At 43.2% G+C, this 22798-nt stretch overlaps 2 protein-coding genes across 3 annotated transcripts; one reads left to right on the top strand and one right to left on the bottom strand.

Annotated features, from left to right (window-relative positions):
• Window positions 1-2263: 2263 nt before the first annotated feature.
• CLDND1 (claudin domain containing 1) lies at window positions 2264-12746 on the bottom strand. Of its 2 annotated transcripts, none has more exons than XM_039559117.1 (7): window positions 12697-12746; window positions 12155-12332; window positions 8364-8492; window positions 7939-8233; window positions 6659-6766; window positions 6148-6285; window positions 2264-6054 (listed from the first exon to the last, which is right to left on the bottom strand). In XM_039559117.1, exons 4-7 carry the CDS (start codon window positions 8225-8227, stop codon window positions 5834-5836), a joined length of 756 nt encoding a protein of 251 aa, XP_039415051.1. In that variant the 5' UTR covers window positions 8228-8233; window positions 8364-8492; window positions 12155-12332; window positions 12697-12746; the 3' UTR covers window positions 2264-5833. The 2 variants fall into 2 exon arrangements, with proteins under 2 accessions (XP_039415051.1, XP_039415048.1); XM_039559114.1 differs by having other exon boundaries at window positions 8364-8504.
• A 7347-nt stretch (window positions 12747-20093) lies between these two features.
• On the top strand, window positions 20094-22234 carry GPR15 (G protein-coupled receptor 15). The gene has a single exon (XM_039559105.1). It carries the CDS (start codon window positions 20094-20096, stop codon window positions 21192-21194), a length of 1101 nt encoding a protein of 366 aa, XP_039415039.1. The 3' UTR covers window positions 21195-22234.
• The last annotated feature ends 564 nt before the right edge of the window (window positions 22235-22798 follow it).

Consider the following 22798-nt stretch of genomic DNA (forward strand, 5'->3'; position numbering starts at 1 on the left):
CTGCGGTGGCTCAGGCAGAATGGTGAAACTGCTCCAGAGCCTGGGACGCACTCTCCAGTGCTGCTCACTTCCCACTGCAGCCTGAGCCAGCTCAGCAGCTTCTCCTGCCTCGCCTCCCCGTTCTGCACTGGGACACTGGGGTGCCTCTGCCAGCACCATCCTGCTACTGACACCGCTTGCGACATTCTCATCATTTGTGGATGGGTAACCACCTTCCAGAACTCCAAGACCTTTAGTGAACCCAACCAGTCCCAGCACTGGGCAGAAACCGTGGTTTTGCACCACTGCTGCTGTTGTTTTGTGTGGAAGTAAACATCAAAATGCAAATCAAAGCCGCTGGTTGAATGGGTCACTTCAGCACAAGACAAAAGGGATCTGTTTGCAGAAGAAACTACTGCTACAGCCCCAGAAAGCATTCAGAAAGCAGAAGTGATTTGTGGGGAAGAAGAACTCTACCCCTTTTGTAATCAAAGCAATTTTATGAGGGCTGGAGAAATGACTTGAGTGAAGTCACTGGGACCACAGAATCACCCACACAAGCAGTTTGTTTAAAATTGGGAATTAGCAATGGGGTAAGGGAGAGACCCAGGAAAGATTTGGAAAGGCTGTGGAACCAGTTCTCCAGCATCTGCTGTCTAAAACACCAGCATGCAGGAAGGCTCTGGCAAAGCTGAGGCACCACAGAAAATTAGCACCTACTCTGCAATGCCAGTCCAGCACACTCCTGCTCTCACCCAGCCAGTGCTCCAAAACACACCAACTTGGTGATCAACCGGTGGATTCAATCAACAATGAAATCAACATTAGTGTAAACACTTCAGGTGGCCACCTTTGGTGCTCTTATACACGTTTTTCACAGGCAAAGTCTCTGAAAATAAGGTTCTCAGGGAATTCAAAAAGGTATTGTCATGGTCACCATCATCTTTAGCTTTGTCTGTACACAGAAAGCATGGAGCAGAGACATCTGACACTCATGGCTCTAACCTGAGGAATAAATAAAACACTGTCCCTATGGCTGTTTTTAAGAGGGGTAAATTTAGAAGGAAGGAGGAGACAAGGGGGTGGAATATATTATTAGTTTCAGGTTTTTTCAGTGCTCATTGGTTTTTATAAAGGCTTGGTCTGTATCAGTAGGCAGACAAGTGCTTGTTAAATGTTGATTTTGCATGTGGCTGTTATTGCTATATCCAGACACCTATGCAATCTTCCAGTTATGGAGAATCTACTGTTCCACTGCCATGTATCTGAACCATGAATTGAACATAGGCTTCACTTGGCACTCCGTAGTCCTGAAAGCCATGGTTTAAAAACACAGGACAATATTCTACAGCAATAGAAAAGTTAACAGCAAACATGCAAACTTTTGATCCTTTCCTATCTGAAACCAGTTTATAAAGAAGTTCTATAGCACAAACTCCAGCTATTCCTGAGGTAATGAGAAAAAAAAAAGCAGCTTCAAGATGTTATCCTCTCTGTTCAGACATAGAATTCACTCAAGCAGGAAATACACACAAATAGGGCTGGATAGTCAGTCTGAGATGTAATGATAACAAGCTGCTGACATTTCAGAATTTTTCTTTGAATAACAGGTGCTGGCTGAGGACACACAATGCTGGAGAGTAGGAAAGAGCTTTTCAGAAGTCATTGCTTTGAATCACAGAACAATACTGCAAGAGACTGACTGCAAGCTGGTACATAACTTGGTGCCAGGCCTAAGTGGCAAAAATCAGAACAAAACAAAACAAAAAAACCAGCCCAAAATCCAAACACCTTCCTCAAAAAAATACTTCAGAGCGTTTTAGATGAGGAGAGAGGAGGCATTCACTATCACCATAGCAAAAAGACTGCAACAGACCTTCTCTGAGGAAAGGATCACCTGGCCAGCATGATCCAGAAGGAAAACCAGAACAAGATACATAGTTTCTGGCATGACAAGATTTAGAAGTGACTCTTGGATCATCTTCAGCCACTTGCACTCAAAATGTATCTTTACTTTTGTACATGGCAAACTGTCCCCTTTACACAACAAACCAATCTTTTGTGTCTGCTCTATACTTCTTTTTACTTACTCTTTTATTAAAGCAAGGAAGTGGGATTGACTATTCTATTTTCAGCCATCTCTAACACCAGCAGGAGCTGTCCTTACAGACACAATAAACCCCCTCTTTGCAGCTTCATTTATCAGTCCCTTCTCAGAACTACTGGAGCATGGGAAGAGAATGGGGAGAACATCCATCTGAAGAAAGAAAATAAGAGGCTGCTACCTAGACTAAAAACTTTATTGATCGGTGAAAGTTTCTGCTAGTCCTGCTTTCCCAGAGGTTTCACAGAGTCAGCAGGAAAACAAACCCAAGCCTGTGAGGAAGAAACAGTGTCATAAGCAGCATGTTTGAAATGCAGCTTGCTGACCTCAGATTTGGGGGACAGAATGTTTAGGAGCTTCTCATAAGCACAAGAGGACAATTCACCCACTTAAGCCACCACTGTGATGGAGCTGTGAGTGATACAGGAGCAGTTGGCCTTTGCTATCCTGGCTATGAAATACCATGTGGGGAATTCATGCTGGAGTTCTGGGAGCTCGCTCACATGTAGTGCCAAGAGTCCTCAGTTTTCACGCTCAGTCCAGATTCCCCGTTTCTCCTTTTCCTTTGATATTCCTTCTCTTCACTTGCACCGGCACATACAAGTGTTAGAGATGTGTGCCATTTTCCCTGTGCACACAGACCCACAACACCCCCTTTCTTCACCTATTTTCATCTAACTGTATCTGCCTCATCCCTACCTTCAGCACTGAACCAGTATCAGCAAACATACTGCACGGCCAGACCACAAAATACTGAGAAATACAAATACAGCCTTTTATCTTCCCAAGCTGAAGCACTCCTCAGTTTTTTGAGCAAGGGTGTCTGCATTTGCACACATGTATGTGACCACAAAGACACACACACGCTGCAAGCTCCTCTTGAATGCAGCCTCTGAACAAGGCATGAGGCTCTGTCAGTGTGAAGAGCCTGCGTCACACACTTGGGGTCTCTCATTATTTGTTAATGTGTTTAATCACCTCTTTTACAGAATTACTCCATCCTCAGTATCTCCTCTGTTGTTCTGTCATCCAATGCCATTTAGTGGACCCAAGCCAGCAGTCCAAGAACTCTTCTTGCTCCCTTTTGCTCACCTTGAGCAAAACACACATTTACAAAGCAGAATACTGATACACAGATCCCCCACCCCAAACAGAGAGGGCCAGCCCTCTTTCTGGGTGAGATTTGCCTCTCACCAAGATCCACTCTGATGAAGAAAACTTTACACAAGGGCAAAACAGAAAAAACCCCCACCAAATCTGAAAGGTGACCCTCATTTTAGTTAAAATGGTCCAAATCAAGACTCAATTAAAGCCTCTTTTCTTCATTTCTGGGCAGAGAAAACCAGAAACATTTGTCTCAGGCATAGACACAAGCAGGCAATCTTGGTTTTTCTGGTATTTAAAACGATGAAGAAAGGACTGACAGCACCTCTAACATCCCCTTTTCTCCCTATGACATTTCTTCTTTTGGAGGCAAGAAAGTAAACATTTGACAACTGAGATTTACACTTCAGAAAAATAAGTGTCCCATACAAGAGGAGAGTGAGGGCACAGGATTTCCATTGCTCAGATTAAAATCACATAAAACAAATATTCTGCCAGCTCCTGAAAAAAAAAAGGAAAAAAACTCATAAACTGTACTAGATAAAATCAGCAGCAGTGTTTCCTCTCAAACTGCAGAACAGCAACTTCAGTCCTTTTGACCCAAGCTGAGGCTTGCATGCCCTAGTAATTCTAGCAAATGAGGAACATGACAAGCTGAGCAGTTAGGCCTTATCTATCTAAGTCAGGATAATTACTCTGAAAAAGCACCTTATCATACAGATCAGGCAGCACGGATTTTCATTTACTCTCAGATACTGCACAAAAGTACCACATCCCCTCTCACGAGGTTACAAATAGCCCAGACACCATAGGGAGAGGAAGGGGCTGTTTAAGGAGGAAAATAAAAAACTACTCAACAGCAGGAGAAAGAGGATTATCTTGAATGGCCTGCCACTGCTTTTTCAGTGACTCTGGTTTTCATCATCATCTCTGTTTTACTTCGTAAAGATTCCAAGAATGATAATAGAAGAAGCCTATCACACACTCGAGAGAAAAAATAAAAGAAATTACACAAGCAGTTATATATGATCTTCAGGGAAATCATGACTAGGGCTGTTTGCTGATCCAGCAAACATAGCTTGGGTAGAAACACCTACTAGGAAAAAAAAAGCACAAAGGCACAAAACACAACAGAAAAACAGCCATGAGATAAAAATGCCTATTTCTGTATCATTCTCATCACCAGAGTCCCACAGAATCCTTGCCATCACTTGTTTTGTCAGGAATTACTTCTCCTAAGGCATACTTCTTTTATTAAGCATGAAGTAAGGAAACAAGGTGAGCTAAGGCCTCAGAATTAAACAGTTTAGTCTTGGAACATTGTTTCCTAGATATGACATGTCACCCAGTCTGGCTAGAGTGGCAGTGATTTAGAATAAATATAACATTTTTGAATTAATTAGAAATTATGGGCTGTTGTGACCACCAGTGATGAGCAGGAAAAAATTTAAAGTTAGCAGGAGTCCAAGAATTTCATTAAAAAAAATCCAATCTAATGTCATGGTTTCTGGTGATACTTCCATGAAAAGAGAGAATGATCTAGACACTGGCTCCTCTTTCCCCAAGTAAAATCAGCTCTAGATCATTCCCTTACCCTCCCATCAGATTCATGCAAAGCTGAAAATTTCTGAGTCTTTATTATTATTATTATTATTATTTAACTTAAACAAGATGGGGAAAGAACAGCACCTTTTAAAAAAACCCTGTTGTGTGCTATAAAGGATAAACAGGTGAGGTTTAAAAAAAGTTAAGTTTATATATGTACATATACACACATACACTAAACCAAATTAAAACCAGAAAACTTGTGATGAAGTAATTTTCAACAAAAGAGAAGCCTTATTCCACATCAAGCAAAAGCACCACAAATTAAGAGTAGAGTGCACAATCACATGTAGTGCAGATACCAAACTAGCCTGGGTCCTGGAAGCAGTGGAGCTACAGCAGGACAGAGCTCCATGAGGGCCATCTTATCCTACTCCTTGGCAGAAGCAAGTGCACAGTGTGCATTCAGGAGGGTGTGCTGTACAGGCACTGCCACAGCTGCCTGCTCTCCCTCCAGCTGTTTTGGCAGATGCCACAAAACACAGCAAACTAGTGACAATAGGAGACCCAGATCTGAGCTACAGACTGATTTAGCTACAGTATTTTCTTAACAGAGGTTTCTGAATTCCCCCATGTCTCTCGGGTGCTCCCTGTAGGTACTGCCAGCTTCAGTCACATGGCAGACAGCTCCTCATTTTGTATTATTTGTGCATTGAAGTTCCCATTCTTGCATACCTGCACCTTTTCCTATCTCTCTTCCACCTCACAACACCACTTCTATTTTCTCCAGGCTGACAGGGTAATAAAATTAGGAAGGGGCCTGTACACCTAACTAAGGGGAACTGTCAACAACCAAATGTAGTTTAAAAAATAATAACAATTCTTAAAAAAACCCAATTAAAAAACCTGTTAAAGTGCTGCAGACTTCTGGCAGGGTTTGGTCATTTAGCCCAGAGGTCTTTGTCTTCAGGGCCTGCAGGCTAAATTGTCGACTGGCAAGAAGCATGCAGTACATGATAAAATTCTGACTAAAAGAAAAAAGTAGTAAGGGCTGGGGAGAAGAGGCTCTAACATGGAAACCCCAGACTGCAGTAGCAGCACTCATGCCACACGGTAGGCTTTCAGGAGGGTGAATTCCTTCCTGTTGGTGCGAGCTGCCCAGATGAAAAGAGCAGCTGCCATGAACTGCAAAGGTGCGGACACACAGGCGAGGCAGAAGGACCAGCCGAATTCACCCCTCACATCCTCTGGCAGAGGCAGCTTCCTATGGAGCAGCTCAATCCCAGCTACATAGCAGCCAACGAGGCCCAGTGTACACAGCCCTGGGGAAGGAAGCAGCAAAGCACAGTGAGCTCACCCATGGAGTGCTCCAGGGGGTACTCTCAGCTTCTGGAGGAGGATGGCGGGGCACTTACCTGCTAGGAAATGCAGGACTCCAGTGGCAATGGCTGGGTAAAGGCTGCGACAGGCACAAGCACAGAGCCCAATCAGAGCCCCAAAGCACATGAGGCCGATGCTGACAAAGGGCAGAAGAAACTGCAGTCGCCAGAGATCTGCATGTGAAAGAAACACACACCTCAAGTTTGCTGAAGGTGTGTTAAAAACAGATCTCCTCCCACCATCTTACATTCCCTTCTACCCTGCTGTTTCTGCTTCATCAGACATTCCACATTCATAGCTAAAGAGGACCAAAGACTCCATTAAAGCATAAAGAACTTAATTTGTTAACTCAAAAATTCCTGTGCAAAAAATTCATAGGCAAAACCCTTGCTAACACATTTATGTCTTCTGACCTACTGCCTGTGCTACTGTAAAAAACAGTAAATGGCGAGCAAGACACAGAAGCTTTCCTCGCTGTTGACTGTATTTGAGAAACATCTTTTTTTAATTCTACTTTCTTATCTGCCAGAACTGAAAGACACTTACAAGTCCGATTCAAATCCGTGCCACTGTTGTGATTTCCAGGCTCTATGTACTTTTCTACAAACTGATCAGAGAGCGAGAAACTGATGCAGTTTGTAGTCATATCGGTTTCTGGGGGTGGAAAAAAGAAAAAGTTACCATTAGGTGTCTTCCCTCAACCCTCCTTCTCCCCTTTCAAATCCTCCTTTCAAATGATTTGAGCTAGGAAGCTCCTCTGAGTTCCCTTTGTGAGAAAAAATTACCTCTCCAAACAGATCTGTAGATGCCTTCCTATGATGTAGTTGACATAGCATGGCTGTTACAAGGTACTACACTAAGGGACACCATTCCAACATGTAGAATCTTCAAGCTTCCCTGGATTATCCACAGAGAACTGCGCCATGTGTAACAGACTGGGAAAGAAATGTGGTGGCATATGATGCTCAACTATGTTGCCACATATTCATGTGCTTGGGGTCCCTTAACTAAACTGTGCTTATCTCCATACGCAGAACGCAGTCTCATACTAACAGTTAAATCAAAAGAGGGATAAAAAGCCTATTTAAATATGAAGGATTTGCTTCTTTATACTAAATTTCTACCTCAGATTTTTCTTTGAGAATACTGTTGAGCAGAACTGGTTTAAGTGTCTTCCAAAATAAGCATTTTCATGAGAGGAAAAAAAAAAAGTATTTCATGTAATGTTTTTTTTCCTCCAGAAATGTATCTGAAAGTACATCTTTAAGAGATTTCCAAATGAAGATGTTCACACATACAGTAAGTACCCAAAATCGACCTTGAAGCAATTAAAATAATTGTTTACCACACATTTTATCCTCCAATGATTTTGAAAAATCATACAAATATTTCACTCCATATCCATTCAAGGAATCCAGGATGTGCTGATGTGATGATGAACAAAGTGAATGACTAGCTAAAAGCAACGAGTGCCTCCTTGATAAAGTAGTGTCTTTATTCCATTGCTGGATCCCAGGATGTGTCCTTAAACACAGTAACTGGGAGAGCAACTATAATTGTAGCCCCAACTGGACAGCTGAGGCAAAATAAAAATCAAGCTTGTGAGATTAAATTTAGATCAAGTATCATGTGTCAAAACCAGAAGCTGCAGCACTGACAGCCACAGACCATTTTGCCCTTTGCCTCTTTAAAAATCTGGACTGTCTTTATTAAAAAACCAAGCAACCAAAACATAACCTAGAAATAAACCTTCTGGAGGAACAAAGTGTTCTGAGGAAGTTAGCACCCCAGGCAAGCTAGGGAAGTGATAATGGCTCCGGAGGTACCTGGTGGGCTGTACCAGTGAGAGTTTTTGGGTACAGTGATACATCTCCGCCACAGTCCAACCGTGCCGTTGCACCGGAAGAGCGCATCTGTGTAGGTCTTCTCATCTGCATCTTTGCTGACAAACTCCTCCCAGATGCTTCTACCAGCTTCACTCACATTCTCGGCTGGGGACAGGGTGTGGTATTCGTACCAGAAGTCGGTGCCAATGGAGGCTGCCATGTAGATGGTGGAGATGAGGCTGAGCACGCAGGCGATCACCAGCGCGGTAGCAAACCGGTTATCCATCATGGCGCCCTGGGTGGGGACACAGGGACAAGTGAGCAACGCTTCTGGAAGCACAAAGTTATCCCAGCAGTGCCAAACTTGTGGCATCAGTCCCCTTCTGCAACACCCCCTCAGGGTATGCATGCCTTCCTTTCCCTACCTGCTAGAATCAAAGGAACACTGAGCAAATCCACAGTGCTGGCCAGCATCCACTGGGTCTTCAAGTTCCAAGTAGGGATAATATCCTGGAGAGTGTGCTCTCCCAGTCACACTGCACTGGCTGCTCTCCCTGAAACAGCAACTGACAGAACAACATCAACTCATCTCCAAAGCAGATGACACAGCTCCCTGCCATTTGTGATCCTGATTGTAGGCAACGTCAGAGACTCCATCCACAACGCCCAGGAAGAAGACTTATCTTTCCTTAAGAGATTACCAAGGGTGGAAGTTATTTTTAGCCTGCCATCCCATAAGACTTTCACAGCTTGTGTTTACAGCAAAGATAAGAACCACAGGCATGACGAAAAAGCTCTTCCAGGCTGCTCACAAAGGGCAGCCATGCCAAGGTGCTGGAATGCCTTTAGGGAAGAGAGAAATGTAGCACTAGAAATGTTTGCACTAGAGGCAGAACATGAAGGAAGCATTGGAAGACAAATCTGGAAATCACGATAAATGCTGCAATAATGCCACAATACATACCATGGTATTTTTTGGAGACCGGGAACAATGCAGAGGGGTGCCCTGTTCCATGGGAACAAGGTGACAAAACTGAAAGGCCTTCATATGCTGCCGCAAGGACTTTGCGTCCCTCTCTTAGGGGTCATTTATGCCCTCTGTGGGGTCATGCCCCCAAATGGCAGAGATTCATGGTCAAAGGAGGCATGGGGAGAACACAAATACCACACATGCTTATGCTTATGACAATACCATGACTTTAATGAGCAAGTGATTGGTAATACAAGAAATGTTCTGTGGCTGCAATACACCACAGGACTCCTCTCGGATGCCAGTTGTTCTCACGTGCTTTCTGTGCTTGATTAAATTTATGGATTATTATGAATCAGGCTTGATGCACTTGCCAGAAAAAAAATTGAAACTAGCTCAGCAGCTAGAGGTAGGCTGGTGGCAGGAGCTACTATCTAATCAGCTCTTGTCTACTGCTGGCTCTACCTCCCTTCTCCCACACACTTTGATCAAAATATTTTGGTCTAGTTTCTTTGCAACTAATGAACCGCAACTGGAAACAGCAAGTGCCTTAAACCTCAGCATTCACCAGGAAAAACACCAGAGCCTCAAGTCAGACTTGTCAGTAAGAAATTCTGAACTAGAAAACAAGTTGCAAATTAAAGAAGGGAATTTCAAAGGCATCAATGTTTGCCATTAACAATACCATTCCTATTTCTTTTCCCCTCCATCTGCTCCTGTATTTGTCTGAAACTGGCTAACAAGGAGGAGAAATGTGTTCCCATATCATTTCCTATGCTTCATTTCCACATTAAATGAGGCACACACTCTGCAATATCCATCCTTGAACGGCATCCTTAGTGACGAGAAAGAATAGAACTGATTTTTGGTGAACTGACAAGAAACACCCATTCAAAATACTGCCAAGTTTGCATACCACAACTGTACTTAAATCTACACGCTGTAAACTTTTGTAAGTTAATAGAAATATTGAGAGGGAGAACACACCGTATCCGGGCTTATTTATGTAGAAAACATAGAATTAAGCACAGACTTGGAAGCAAATTCTCTGTGCAGTGTTTAATTCCTGTTTATGTATTTCTACTCTCCTTTGATATCCCAGCATCTTGTTCAAGGTACACAGGACATGGGATGAACAGGATAGGAAGAACAAGTTGCTGTATAGATCTGACCCCACCATTCATAACCTACTGAGCTAACTGAGGGATCCTTTCCCCTTCACATACTGCCCCCGAAGCAAACAGGGCAAGTGGCACCTCCAGGGTCAAAGCTTCTGCCCAGCTCAGCTCAGAGATGAGTAGATCACTCTCAGAGCAAGCAGCAGAACAGGCTGGTCTGGATTTTCCACTATATTGCGATCTACTGCATGAGAAACTCTCTGCAACAGACTCCTCTCTTTAGAAAGGGCCCTCTCTGGGTGGAAGGATCACAAAAACCCCCAAGCTCCATCCTCAGAGTAGTGTCTGGTGAAAAAGAATGTAACCGGGACATTATTGGGCCGCTGATCTGCTGTCACTGCCTTTCAATATAAATGCTGACAAAGCCCTATCAAATTTACACCAAACACAGAGAAAGAAAAGAAGTGCCCCAAAAGTCTTACTTTCAGCTACATATCCCTGGCTGCCAGGTGCAGAACACTGGTGCTGGCAGTATCCCTACTAGATCACCATTAAAAAACAGCTACACATTTCTGACCAGCCTTCTGTGTGCTGGTGTGCTGTGAACACGGCAGAGTTGATGTCAGCTGGCAACCAAGAACGGTTCATAAGCAAAATGAAGGCTTAATCACCAAGTAGCAAATTAAAGCATTGCCCAGTGTTCATTATCCACTTGGTAAAAGGGACATGGCAATCTACTGACTTTCAATCCTTGTAATGTAACTGCAGGCAGGGGTAGAGAGCAGCCGAGGGGGCTACAGACCCCAAAATCTAGTGGGCGGCTTTGTGTGGCATTTTTCCCCAAATGACTTTCAGTACGGACAGGACAGTGACAAGGCAAGAGTGGATCCCCAGCTCCTTACAATAAAGGTTCCCTCAATGCTTCTGCCTAACACTGCAACTACTTACAGAAAAGATGAAGAACTCTACAACACTTTATGCAAAGCTTGAACCAGTTTTTCCTGCCAATGGAGTAGACTCGACTACCCTGCCCATTCACTGTGCATATCCACTGCATCTTCATTTACAGGAGACACACTCCCCCTTAAATGAGGTGTCCTTTCAAAAGAGAGAACCATCCTGCCAGCCCCAGGCAGAGCTCAAAGGGAACAGCGAGCACAGCCAGTAAGAAATAGTTACCGGAGAAGACCACGAAGAAATACACTGTGTGTTTATGGGATTAATGCCACACTTTGCAAAAGATTCTGTGCAGAACAACGTGTAGGAGATGCTTACGAAAAAATAACATTAGTGCTACCAAATTATAAATTATAAATATAAAATTATAAAGACAAAGATTGTTAACAAATAAAAATGCTTTTTCTCCATAGGCTGTCAACAAGAGCCTTCACTGTTTTAACAGGTTTGTTCTTATAGCTCTGACAGCACATTTCTGTCTAACAGGAGAAGCTATTCCAAACAAGTTGCAGCTGACACTAAGCTATGCAACGAATTTAAGACACTAGATGGTTGCAAACAGGCAAAAGTGCTTTACAAGATACTGCGATTATATTCACTTTTTAAAAGACATGAGACACATAAAAATTTTTAAATTTTCAAAAAAGAAAATTTTTGAAAAAAGCTCAAAAAAGAGAAGGCAAAGGCCAAACTGGAAGCAATACTCAATAGAATGACTAGACTGCATGCATTTCAAAGAAGGTAAAAACAAAGGGGGCAAGTTAGTAGAGTCAGGAAAGAAAAACAGAGAACAGAACAAAAGCAAGGATTCTGGCGAAAAATCAACTCTAAGACTGAAGACTGGACAGTCTTTGTAAGAAGTTACTGTACCATGGCAAAAGGGAATACAAAACCATGCATTTTTATCTTGTTACTGCTGTCACTCCTTCCAGCTAACAGTGGGCCACCACATTTAAGAAACTCCTTTTACGTGACACCACAAAAAAAGGACGGCTGCATTGGCTGGCATTCTCTCAGGAAACATGCTTGCAGTCAAAAAGCGATTAGGCAGAAGGCCTACAAGAGGGTGCAAATAAGGGGAGAGGGCTGCCAACAGCACCAAACAGGATCGTCCGATCGATATTCAGGGCAACAAAATGTTAGGAAAGACTACTACTAAACACTTTCTTACCTTCAGAGATGCACAGAGCCGCTCAGGACACACAGCTCCAATGCTTCCAGATGGCTTCAGAGGCACAGTGTTGTTTGTATCCTGTGGCCAGTGGAGAGCATGAAACACAAACCTCCCTTCTGCCCTGACTGTTCCATTCATTCAGCTTCTTCCACACCACCAGTTCACAACAAGTGATCTACAAGAAGAGAGCAAACCGAATGGCTGGACATCATCATTTCACTCTGAAATTACTTAGCACTGGGAGATGTCTGTCATCATTAACGAAAAAAAAAGGTAAGATGGAGAAGTGAAATGACTTGAAAAACCCTCGGGCCAAGAGAACCTGTCCCCGCAGGACCAGCCCAGCGCCGGGCCGGGCCGGCCGGGCACCCCCACGGAGCGCGACCGCCCCTGGGGTCTCGGGCCTCCCAGGCGCCAGCTCCGCGCGGGGGGCGACAGCCGCGGGCCGGCAGCAAACCCGAGGGGAGCACCCCGAGCCCTCAGCCCCGCTTCCCCCCTCAGCCCCGTCCCCCTCAGCGCCGGCCCGGCCCGGCACCCACCGCCCATCGCCGCCGCCTCGCACCCGGCCCGGCCTCGCTTCCGCCCGCCGCGCCGCCCCGCGCGGGCACGCTGGCGATGTAGTTCTGCCGCCCCCTTCCGGAGGCGCCGGGCGCCGGCCCCCGCCCCCACGGGGCAGCCCTTTCCAATGGCTCATCACCCGTCCTGGGGAGAAATTCCTCCTCATGTCCAGCCTGGACCTCCCCGGCACAGCTTGGGACTGTGGCCTCTCGTCCTGTCGCTGGTTATCTGGGTGAAGAGGCCGATCTCCACCTGGCTACAACCTCCTTTCTAGTTTTTTCTGTTTCTCTTGATCGCTTGGAAAAAATGGTGACATGATAGCCTGGGTGAATGACTTGGGAAAGCATGGAAGGGGGAAAAAAACCCAGTAAAAATTGCAAAAAAATTGGTAACACTGGCTCCATGCCTCAAACTGGACGTTTCCCTCCATCCCTGGTACACGAAACCACGGAAATGACAAGAGGACTCGTAAAAGTGGTCAACAATTCCCCTGTTTGAGAGACCAGCCCACCCAGTCTTGGTTTTACAAACCTCCAAACAAGCAAACAAATAGTCAGAAAAAAACCCCAGCATCATCCGAGGCTTTCACGCTCTGAGGACTTCTGGGGAATTATCCTGATCAACTCCTCCGCCAGAACAGCCAGGAAGCATTTTTGCAGCAAGGTAAGAAAGTAGGATGTAAAGGTGAAAAACAGCCACAGAAGAAACTTCTCAGATTTGGTGCAACATTACTTTTTTAATTAAAAAAATTATTAGAAATTGTATTTAATGAAAGACATTTCTGTCTATATGCCCCACCTTTCTGGGACATGGAGCTGTCTCAGCAACACTTCATAATAAAACTGTGTAGAAAGACATATTTCGCGGTCTGTCTGGGATTTATCGTGGACTCTAAAATACTTGACATCTTTATCGATGGCCTGGAAGAAAGCAGAGTACTGCTGATAAACCTCACAGATGACACGAGGGAAGGGTAAATAATGACATAGAGAGGGTACTGGGACAGGGTGACCTGATCATGTCTCCTCGGCTGGGGCAAGCAAACATGCATTTCAATAAGGTCATCAATGAGCTCATTAATTTAAAAGCAAAGACTGGAGGCTATACTTACCTGACATAAGATTTCATCCTGGGAAACACAAAATGAAAAAGGAAGAATGTTGGTGAAGTACCAACTACCAAGATGTGACCCCAAAAACCCCCCAACTTTCCCGTAACCACGGATGTATAAACTGAGAAATAACAAGGAAAGAAGTTGTATCACATCTAGAATTGCTGCTGGCTCTGAAATAGCATGACTAGTTTTGATATGTTGACAAAGTAGAGATAAACCTGAAAAGGGATATGAAAATCACTGAGCAATTAGAAAACCTCTCTTAATGAAATGTATCACGGAAGGTCAGTCCATTTTATTTATAGAAGAGGAGTTTATTTAAGGAGTTAATTTATTAAACGAAAGGACTCACAAGACTATAAAATACATGTAGTAGCAACAGGGAACAAAAAAAATCAGTAACTTCTTTCTGTATACCTGGAAAAGCTATCAAAGGTTGAAGCCAGAAAACATTAAAAGGAAAAAAAGTCAACAAAACCCCTGTGTATTCTAAGCCATGTAAATTGTACTACGTAAATTGTAAAAGCAGAATTGGAACCATTTGCTGTAAAATGCAGTGAATTATCTAACACTGGCACGACTACAGTTTTCTCCTAAAAGATCTAATTTTGTAAAAATGAAAATCAATTCTGAAAAATTTTGCAGCCATTGCTACTTCCATTATTAAATTAGGCTACGGTGGCCTCTTCTTTTTCATAATCTGCCCTGATCAATGTGAAGTGTGCAGCTGCTCAAAAGCATCCAGAAGGAATTTTCATTTTATTTACTTAAAATCAAATACTCTCTACAGATTCCACCTGGATTTTTTTTTCCTGGAAAAATACCCTTCCTTATAGTAAGAGCAACCCAATAAAAACGTTACAGATAAATGCATGGTGTCATTCCTTGCCAGCAACGCTTTTCTTTTTTCTCTTCTTTTCACACCTCCTCAATGTGCCTCAGCAGAACCACTGGTTGATCAGTTTAGTTACAGCACAGGATGAGTTGGGAAGGTTTTAAAAGTAAGAGTTTGCTTTACTGTGCACAGGAAAGCACAAAGGGAACAATGCTAAGGAAATAATCCTCAGGGCTATAGCTTAAATGCTATTCCTGCTTTTGGCAAAAGTGAAGTTTCTTTGATAGCAGACCTGGATCACGAGCATTACTGAGTTCTCGGGCATTGACAGAGAGTTTAACATTAGAGTGCTGCAAACAAAACAAACAAAACCAAAACCCCAGTATGTTGCAAAAAAAAATTAAATTGTTTAGTACAAAATGTGTGTCATTGTAGTTCTCACAGTCTAAGGAAATATGTAAGCATTTGTAGGAGGTGGCACCATTTGTATTAAATGAAGCTGATACAAGACAAAAAAAGAAAAAAAACCTTCTTCATATATCACGTTCACTTCAGGAATTATTGATTCAGACCTGAAAAAGGTGTTCAAAAGTCTGCCCGTTTCTTCCAAAACTACTAGTTAATTTACAAGATATCACCTCCCCCAACAAATATTCTCTTCTCAATAATAAAAAGTTTTAGTTTTAAATAAAATAAAAAGTTTTTCAGGTTTAGTTTTAGGCACCATCTATGAGCATTTCCCACAGCCTGAGTGAATAGAAAATCCCTCCCATTCCCCTCAGACCTCTTTATACAGTTTGCCTGGTTTTATTTCTGCCTTCTTTGTTTTTCTTTAATTTTTTTTGTGGCACAGAACACAGTAGTATAATTTTCACAGAGAGAAAACCTTCTAGATGTGCTTCTCCCAAATAACATGAATAGCGTTGGGGCATTATAATGGTACTCATCCTTTATGTCAGTGCTCTCCAAACCTTTTTATCATGCATCTTTTCAGTAAAAGCTTTTTGAGCAGGCACCCCTATTAAATGTATATATTTTTTTAGAATTATACATATGTACTACAGTACCAATATATAATGTACATTATAAAACATACACAAAAATAGAAATTAAAAAAAGATTAAATAAACAGCAATAGACAATAAGCAATATTTAAAAATTAAGTGTACAAACGTATTTTCTTCCTGCACTGCATTTTGTAGACCACTGCTCTCAGCATTAAACTATTTCAGTCTATCAGTGCCCACAATTTTACCTGAATAGGTCCCACCTTTTCCTCTTTGTTGAGAGACGAAACTTCTTTTGGTTAGCATTCATGTGGTTACCTTTGAGCCTGCCTTCAACTAGCCATAGCATAGTAGGGCAGTTGCAGCCAATTTAGTGTGGGGTTTTTGATTTTTTTTCTTTTTTAATTAGGTCTGCAAATCTGTTTCTTACATGTTTTTTAAGTAAAATCATTCAGAAACTACTACACTTTATTTTACAGCCAAACGAACCTCTGTCCTTCTCAGCATTTATCACTATTAATAATTTACAGATACGCAGCTTATTTTATCTAGCTGCCTGTTCTTATATAAAAGTGCATGTACAAGCTGGAACAAAATGACATTTCAACTATCAGTAAAACAGAGGGTGTAGAACAACAACAACAAAAAGAACAAAATATAAACAACACAGAAAACCAAACCCACACCTTGCTACCTGAAATTGCAGAACTTTGTAAGGCGGAGGTGGTGTGTGTAACAAACAAAATCGGCAACGCTGCCTACTTCCTGTGCAGATACTTTTCCCACAAATTACGTGACTACCTACCATAATACATCTATCACAGGCATTACAGAACCGTGAACAAAGACGTGACAGCTTCTCCCTTGCTGCTCTTGGAAACATCTCAGCGCTTCCTAGGAGGAAGATTTAAGGAATGGTGTAAACACGGACCTGACAGATCTCACAGGTGCATTTGAGAGAGTCAGAACCATCAGAGCAACACACAATTTAAAGCAGAACTGGCCACATGCAGGGCCACAGTCGCAGTACCTGCTCTGAGTGCCTGGTTACAACGGTTGAGTTCATTCTCAGCACCCAGAAGCTTCATTTTTTCAGAGCTGCATCAAGGGCTGGACAAGATGGGTATCCCGAATGGAAGAACATACACCTGAGCCAACCAGTAGCTGGTTGCTTCAGAAGAGAATTCTTTCAGGAAAAGTGTTTACATGTATCTGGTGAAGCCTGGGAGGAGGAAAATGCTGTGGAAATACAGGAGTAGGATGAGGAGAGGATAGAGTCTGTCCTCCTGAGCTTTCTGTAGTATCTGTGCAGGAGTGTTATCAGGGGAATTTCCATGTACTCAGTATTTTTGATAGCTTGGCTCTATCTCAGGGAAGTGAACTCTGGGAAGAGTAAGAAACTACATGATGCCCTAAGTGAATCACAATCACACAAAACCACCCCAGACTACTGACAAATATGCCTGCTGCTGCTCCACTTGGATAATTACAGATCACTTCATTATTCACGACCATGCTTTAGATTATCTTTGCAAATCTTCTGTTCAGATAAGGAAGTGTCACATGTGGAATATGGCAACATGCAGTGACATCCCTAAGTCTGCTTGTAGCATTCAAGAAATACAGAGCAAATTCAGCAGAGCAGAGTTGGTCCCTGTTGGAAAAGGTTTACTATTTAATTTTTTATTTTAGTGAGTAAGGCTGTTAATCTAAAGAGAGACAACACAGTGAGGAACCACAAACACAGGAATACACAGACATAAACTTATCTTTATTATGCCTTTAAGCTTTTTGAAGATACTTTTTTTGTTTGCTCTGAGGTGGAGAGGGAAGGAGTGAATTTCAAGGAGTATGAAGTAGTGTGAGATGGAGGGAAGAGAAGTTTGTGTCTGATTTCTAAAGCTTGTAACTGCTTGTAAGCTGTTATTTTCTAACTGCAGAGTAAAATAACAGGTAGGTCCGCCTTTGCAAGAGAGGCAGAACTGTTGTAGAACTGACTGTAGGGTTCAGCTGATCTCCTGTTCTAGTACTGATGGAAAGAGAATGCCTCCATTTCCCACTGCTCCTTGGAAGAAAAAACAAACCTGAAAACACATTCCTTGAAGCAGCAATAAGCAAAAATCAGCAAAACTCATGTCTGCACTGAATTCATCAAATATCTTTTTTTGTAAACTGTCAGCTACTTGGGCTCTTTTACACAAGTCTTGGCTGAAAACTCAGTGTATTCTTTTTTCTCTTCAGATGGGGAGAGGATGGTTTTTAGCCTGTGTTTTCTTGCAGGTTTACACTTGATGTCTCCTGCATGCAAATTGCAATGCCCTCAAATGCAACCTGATTCTAAGTGTGTTAGGAGTTTGGTTCTGTGCTTCCTTCTCCCAGCTTTGCCAGGGGAGAAATAAGGTGGCACACAAATCCATATGTAACTGACCAGTGACAAGTCTCTTATGAACAAAAAGACTTATGGCAACAGTACCTACTCACTTTAATCACCACAGAAGAGACTTTTACATTTCATTGAAAATAAGAATTGTCTTTTAGACAATCAGGTGCAGGAGATTACTCCTAGAATAACAACGAGGCATTTTAGAAATCTATGGAAAGTTTTTTTACTCTGATTCATAAGTGAACTAACTAAACAGAGTCACTGCCTCCTACTTAGAAGAGGACACAGTGATTTATAGGGTGAACACTTACACCCACTTTGAGAAGGTGGGAAGATGATTTTTAGCCTGCTATTCCTTACAGGTTCACATTTACATCTGTGACATACAAATCAATAATCTTAGCCAGGGTGTTTTTATACACCTTGATCCTTTCTCAGAGTTTGTGGTGGCTGAATTACACTCACTAGGCAAGTGCTTACACATTCCATAAAAATAGTCAGCTAGAGTCCACTAGTGCCCTACAGATAGGAAGGCAGTTGTGTATAACTAGGCACTTGTTAGATATCAGCATATCTACAGCTGAGACAGTGCCCACCTAAATACCCTTCCATCCAGCAGCCAGTCGTTTCACAGCAGGCACCTGCTGCACAGGAGCACATAACCTGAGCCCTGGGAGAATGAATCTGAGTGCATCCAGAGTGCACTGGAGGGACTCACTTGCTGTGCATGCAGTTTGGAGTTGCTCTTTGCATGTGAAGACACATACAGATGCAATCTGTCTGCCTGGGGATGGAGCACACACCAGGAGGTGATTTCCTCAAAGCTTTGAGAATCCTGGAGGCACGCCTGGTCTGTGAACATGCTGGTGGGAGGGAGAGGAAGGAGAAAATGAATTTATCTTTAGAAGAGAGGAAAGATGATGAAAACTAATAGTGCAGGTTTCAAATTAGTATGCACTGACAAAGCTGTAATGAATTCAGTAGTTTTAAAAATGAAATTTCCATTTGATTTATGCAATGCTGCAGGGGCTGTCTGTAAGGTAAGTCACAGCTGGAGCAATACTGATATTGAGAGTGAAAGATGGAAGAAATCAGAGCTCGTTAAGAGGAGTGAGTGCTGTATATAAGAACAGCTCAAGAGCCATGCAGGCTGTGCAGCCAGAAGGAGAAGGAACAAACTGCTGCTCTGGAGTCCAGGACTGTGGCTGATAAGGAAGCCTATGTGGGGGATGGGAACAGCCAGTCAAGTTTCAAATTGCAGAAGAATATACGACACACTGGAAAACTGTTCTTGAAGTTTCTAATACATTCCTAGAGCTGGATGTGGGCACTCCAGATCTAGGGGAACTGGTGGGGCTGCAGGGCAGGAGGAGAGCACTGGTAGGGCAGCGAAAAACCTGGGACAGGTAAAGAACAACCAACTACAGGGTAGAATGGTTATAGTAGTTTTAAATGTTTCTCCCTGTATATATTCGTATGAGAGAATTACTTTCAAACAGAAAACAACAATCATAACCAGACAAGTAAAGTGAAAACCTCCAAGCCTCAGAAAAGTCAAACTTGCCCCAACAAGCAATTTATACAAAATATTTTGAATATAGATAAAGGTTGGGGCACCTGAATTCACTGTTCCTGGGCTTCTTACGAGCTGGTACAATCTCAAATGCCTTCAAACTACAAATATACTTTCCTAAAAAAAAAAAGTTCAGAATCTTGAAAACTACCTTCCCTCCACCTGAAAGAAAAGCAAAACCTGAAGCCAGAAAATGCAAAATGGAGATAGAATCAGTAAAACTAAACCTGATTTTTAAAAACTCACAAGCATTTATTCTGAAGGCAGGGTTTTGACTAATCAGGTACTCTTGTTGCTTGTTTTTTGCCTGTGCAGTTGGTTAAAAGGGTAAAAATTACCTCCCCACAAAACCACTTTTCTGCTCCTCCCCCCTCTCCCCCTCCTCCCCGCTCACTGATAAAATGTTTTTAACGAAGACCTGGAAGGGAAGGGTAAGGGGAAGCTCCGAGCCTCCCTCAGAGAGAGAATGAAGACAGCGGGGCCAGAAATGGAACTCCCTGAGCTGTCATCCATGGCTACAGTCAGCTTCAACTACGACTACTACTACGATGACCAGTGCCAGTACCAGCAGCTGCAACATATGTCTACTTTCCTCCCTATCCTTTATAGTGCTGTGTTCCTGGTGGGCATCGTTGGCAACTCAATCCTGATAGCGGCCTTGGTCTTCAAGCGACGGGTCCAGAGGCTGATTGACATCTTTATCATCAACCTCGCTGCATCTGACTTCATCTTCCTCATCACGCTGCCATTCTGGGTGGACATGGAGGTGTCGGATGAGAACTGGAGGGTAGGATCTTTCCTCTGTAAAGCTAGTTCCTACGTCATCTCAGTCAACATGTACTGCAGCATCCTGCTCCTCACCTGCATGAGTGCTGACCGGTACCTCGCCATCATGCACCCCTCTGTCGCAAGACAGATCAGAACAAGATCCTATTCCAGAGCACTCTGCATCTGTGTCTGGTTATTATCCTGCTGCTTAGGGATGCCGACCCTTTTGTCCAGAGAACTGAAGAAGCAATATGGAAAGACTTACTGCACAGACAAAGCCGTGACAGAAGCCAAACAGATCATGTCACTGATGCTTTTAATCCTGGCCTTCTTCTTCCCACTGTTGAGTATCTTAACCTTTTACTGCTCCATCACCAAGAGACTCTGTGTGCACTATCAGAAGGCTGGGAAACGTGATAAGAAACTGAGGAAATCCATCAAGATCGTCTTCATTGTAGTGGCAGCTTTTGTTGTCTCCTGGGTTCCTTACAATCTTTTCAAGCTTATGGCCATCCTTTTGCGACTCCTAAAGCATCCTGACTGCTTTTCTGGCACGGTTGCCTTGCTGGGCATAAAGGTGAGCAGCCCTTTTGCTTTTGCCAATAGCTGTGCCAACCCTTTCATTTACTTTTGCTTTGACAACTACATCCGCAGAGCCATGCTCCAGTGCCTGTGCCCACGGGTGAAAATCAGCAGCAACAACTCTGACACCCTGGACACCCACCTGAGCCATTCCTTATCCAGTTTTGTGGCAGGGGATTATATTGCCAGGAAGAGGAAGCGCTCTGTGTCCCTCTGACTGGGAGCTGGGGCTGCGGAGGAAGGAACTTCTCCCCCCAGAGATGGCAGGAAAAGAAAGAGAATCGAGCAACAGAGAAAGGTGCGACTGTAATGCAGCCAGTGCTTCAGGTGGGTGGGATGCTGCTTCCTTTTAAATGCAAATAGATGGGATAGGAAACCTTAACCCCAGAATTACTTCACAATGATGATTGCTGTGACAACGCATGGTGTAAATGTGAAACCATCATACCGAGAAATAGCTACAAATGCTTATGCTGGAAGCCCAGTACAAGTTCTACAAACTACAGAAAAGAACCATGTGACTCAGTCAAGGCCTCTCCGAGACAAGCTTTGAACTTGTGTGCATATAGGTTTTCATTCTGTGTGAGAAAAACGAGTGTTTCTTTTCGGTTTCTAGCTTGCCCACAAATAATTCACAATGTCCTCAAACCAGCCTGAACAATTATGGGCTTTTGGAGGTTTTCTGAACTTAGAAATCCAGTATTTTTATGAATTTGTGTGTTACCAGTTCTCATAACTTGAGTCTTGTGCATTTTAAGTCTCAGCTTCTTATTATAGCATTAAATCTTCAGTTTTAATCATAATCATTAAAGTGTTTAGCCCCTCGGATTTCAGAAAAAAGAGAACTTGAAGGCAGAGAAACCAGGAGACAAGCAAAACCTTGCATTTAACTTTTCTCTTAAAGGAAAGAAGACCAACAAAAGCACACTTGTGCTTTTAAAGACTTTTTTTGAGGACCTCACACAATTTCTGACTGCTTGGGTCAGAACTAAAGAGTTCCAGTAAGGAAAAGGACATGGTGGGTTCTAGAGCGAACGGTTACACACATGCAAACCTGCTAAAAGGCTTCAAAGGGAAGACAGCTGTATCAGCTAACTTAGCTCATGAAAAATAGAAATGAGTAAAGCCTGAAGGGCTGACTACTGACTGGACAGCAGAGAAAAAAACCCTGGAGACTGGGCGATGGCAGTGGTATCCCTCCGATGTAACTGCAGCATGTGTACATTCACACTATGGCTTTTCTTTTCACACCTCTTTGTTTTCTAAACATCCGTAAATGGCAATAACTATTTGGAGTGTTACAAATAAATCCTGGTGTTTGCTTTTTGTATCGGCAACAGCTGAGCTGTTTAATGCCTGCAGAGAAACAAAAGCAGACCTCACACAAGGGCGGCACAAACCTAGAAGCCAAGGCATGCACATCTGGCCCAGCTCCCCAGCCAGTTCCACACTGGACCTGCTGGCTACCACAGCAGGTGGAGAGCTGGCTCAGAGGCTCAGGGCAGGCAGAAGTGTCTTTCAGCAACTGCTGGTGGCAGAGTGCTCTCTGGCGCACAGTAAGATACTGGGATACACACCTGGGCTACGAGGAGGGTATCACAGAGACACACACAAGGGTTTTGCTCTCCCCTCCCTTCATTGCATGTGTTTGCTTCCTCCCTCACGACCTCTTCTAAAAGATTTTGTTTTTCTTCCTCCACACGGCAGACCTTCCCTCCCACCCCCACCTAACTCCCACACTCCTTTTTCAGGCGTACAACTGCATGAAGAGCATCAACTGTTCCCAGACCTGCCAGTGTTTGAGACTGAGACCAGTGTCAG

The sequence above is a fragment of the Corvus cornix genome, chromosome 1, assembly GCF_000738735.6.
Source record: "Corvus cornix cornix isolate S_Up_H32 chromosome 1, ASM73873v5, whole genome shotgun sequence".
NCBI lineage: Eukaryota > Metazoa > Chordata > Aves > Passeriformes > Corvidae > Corvus > Corvus cornix.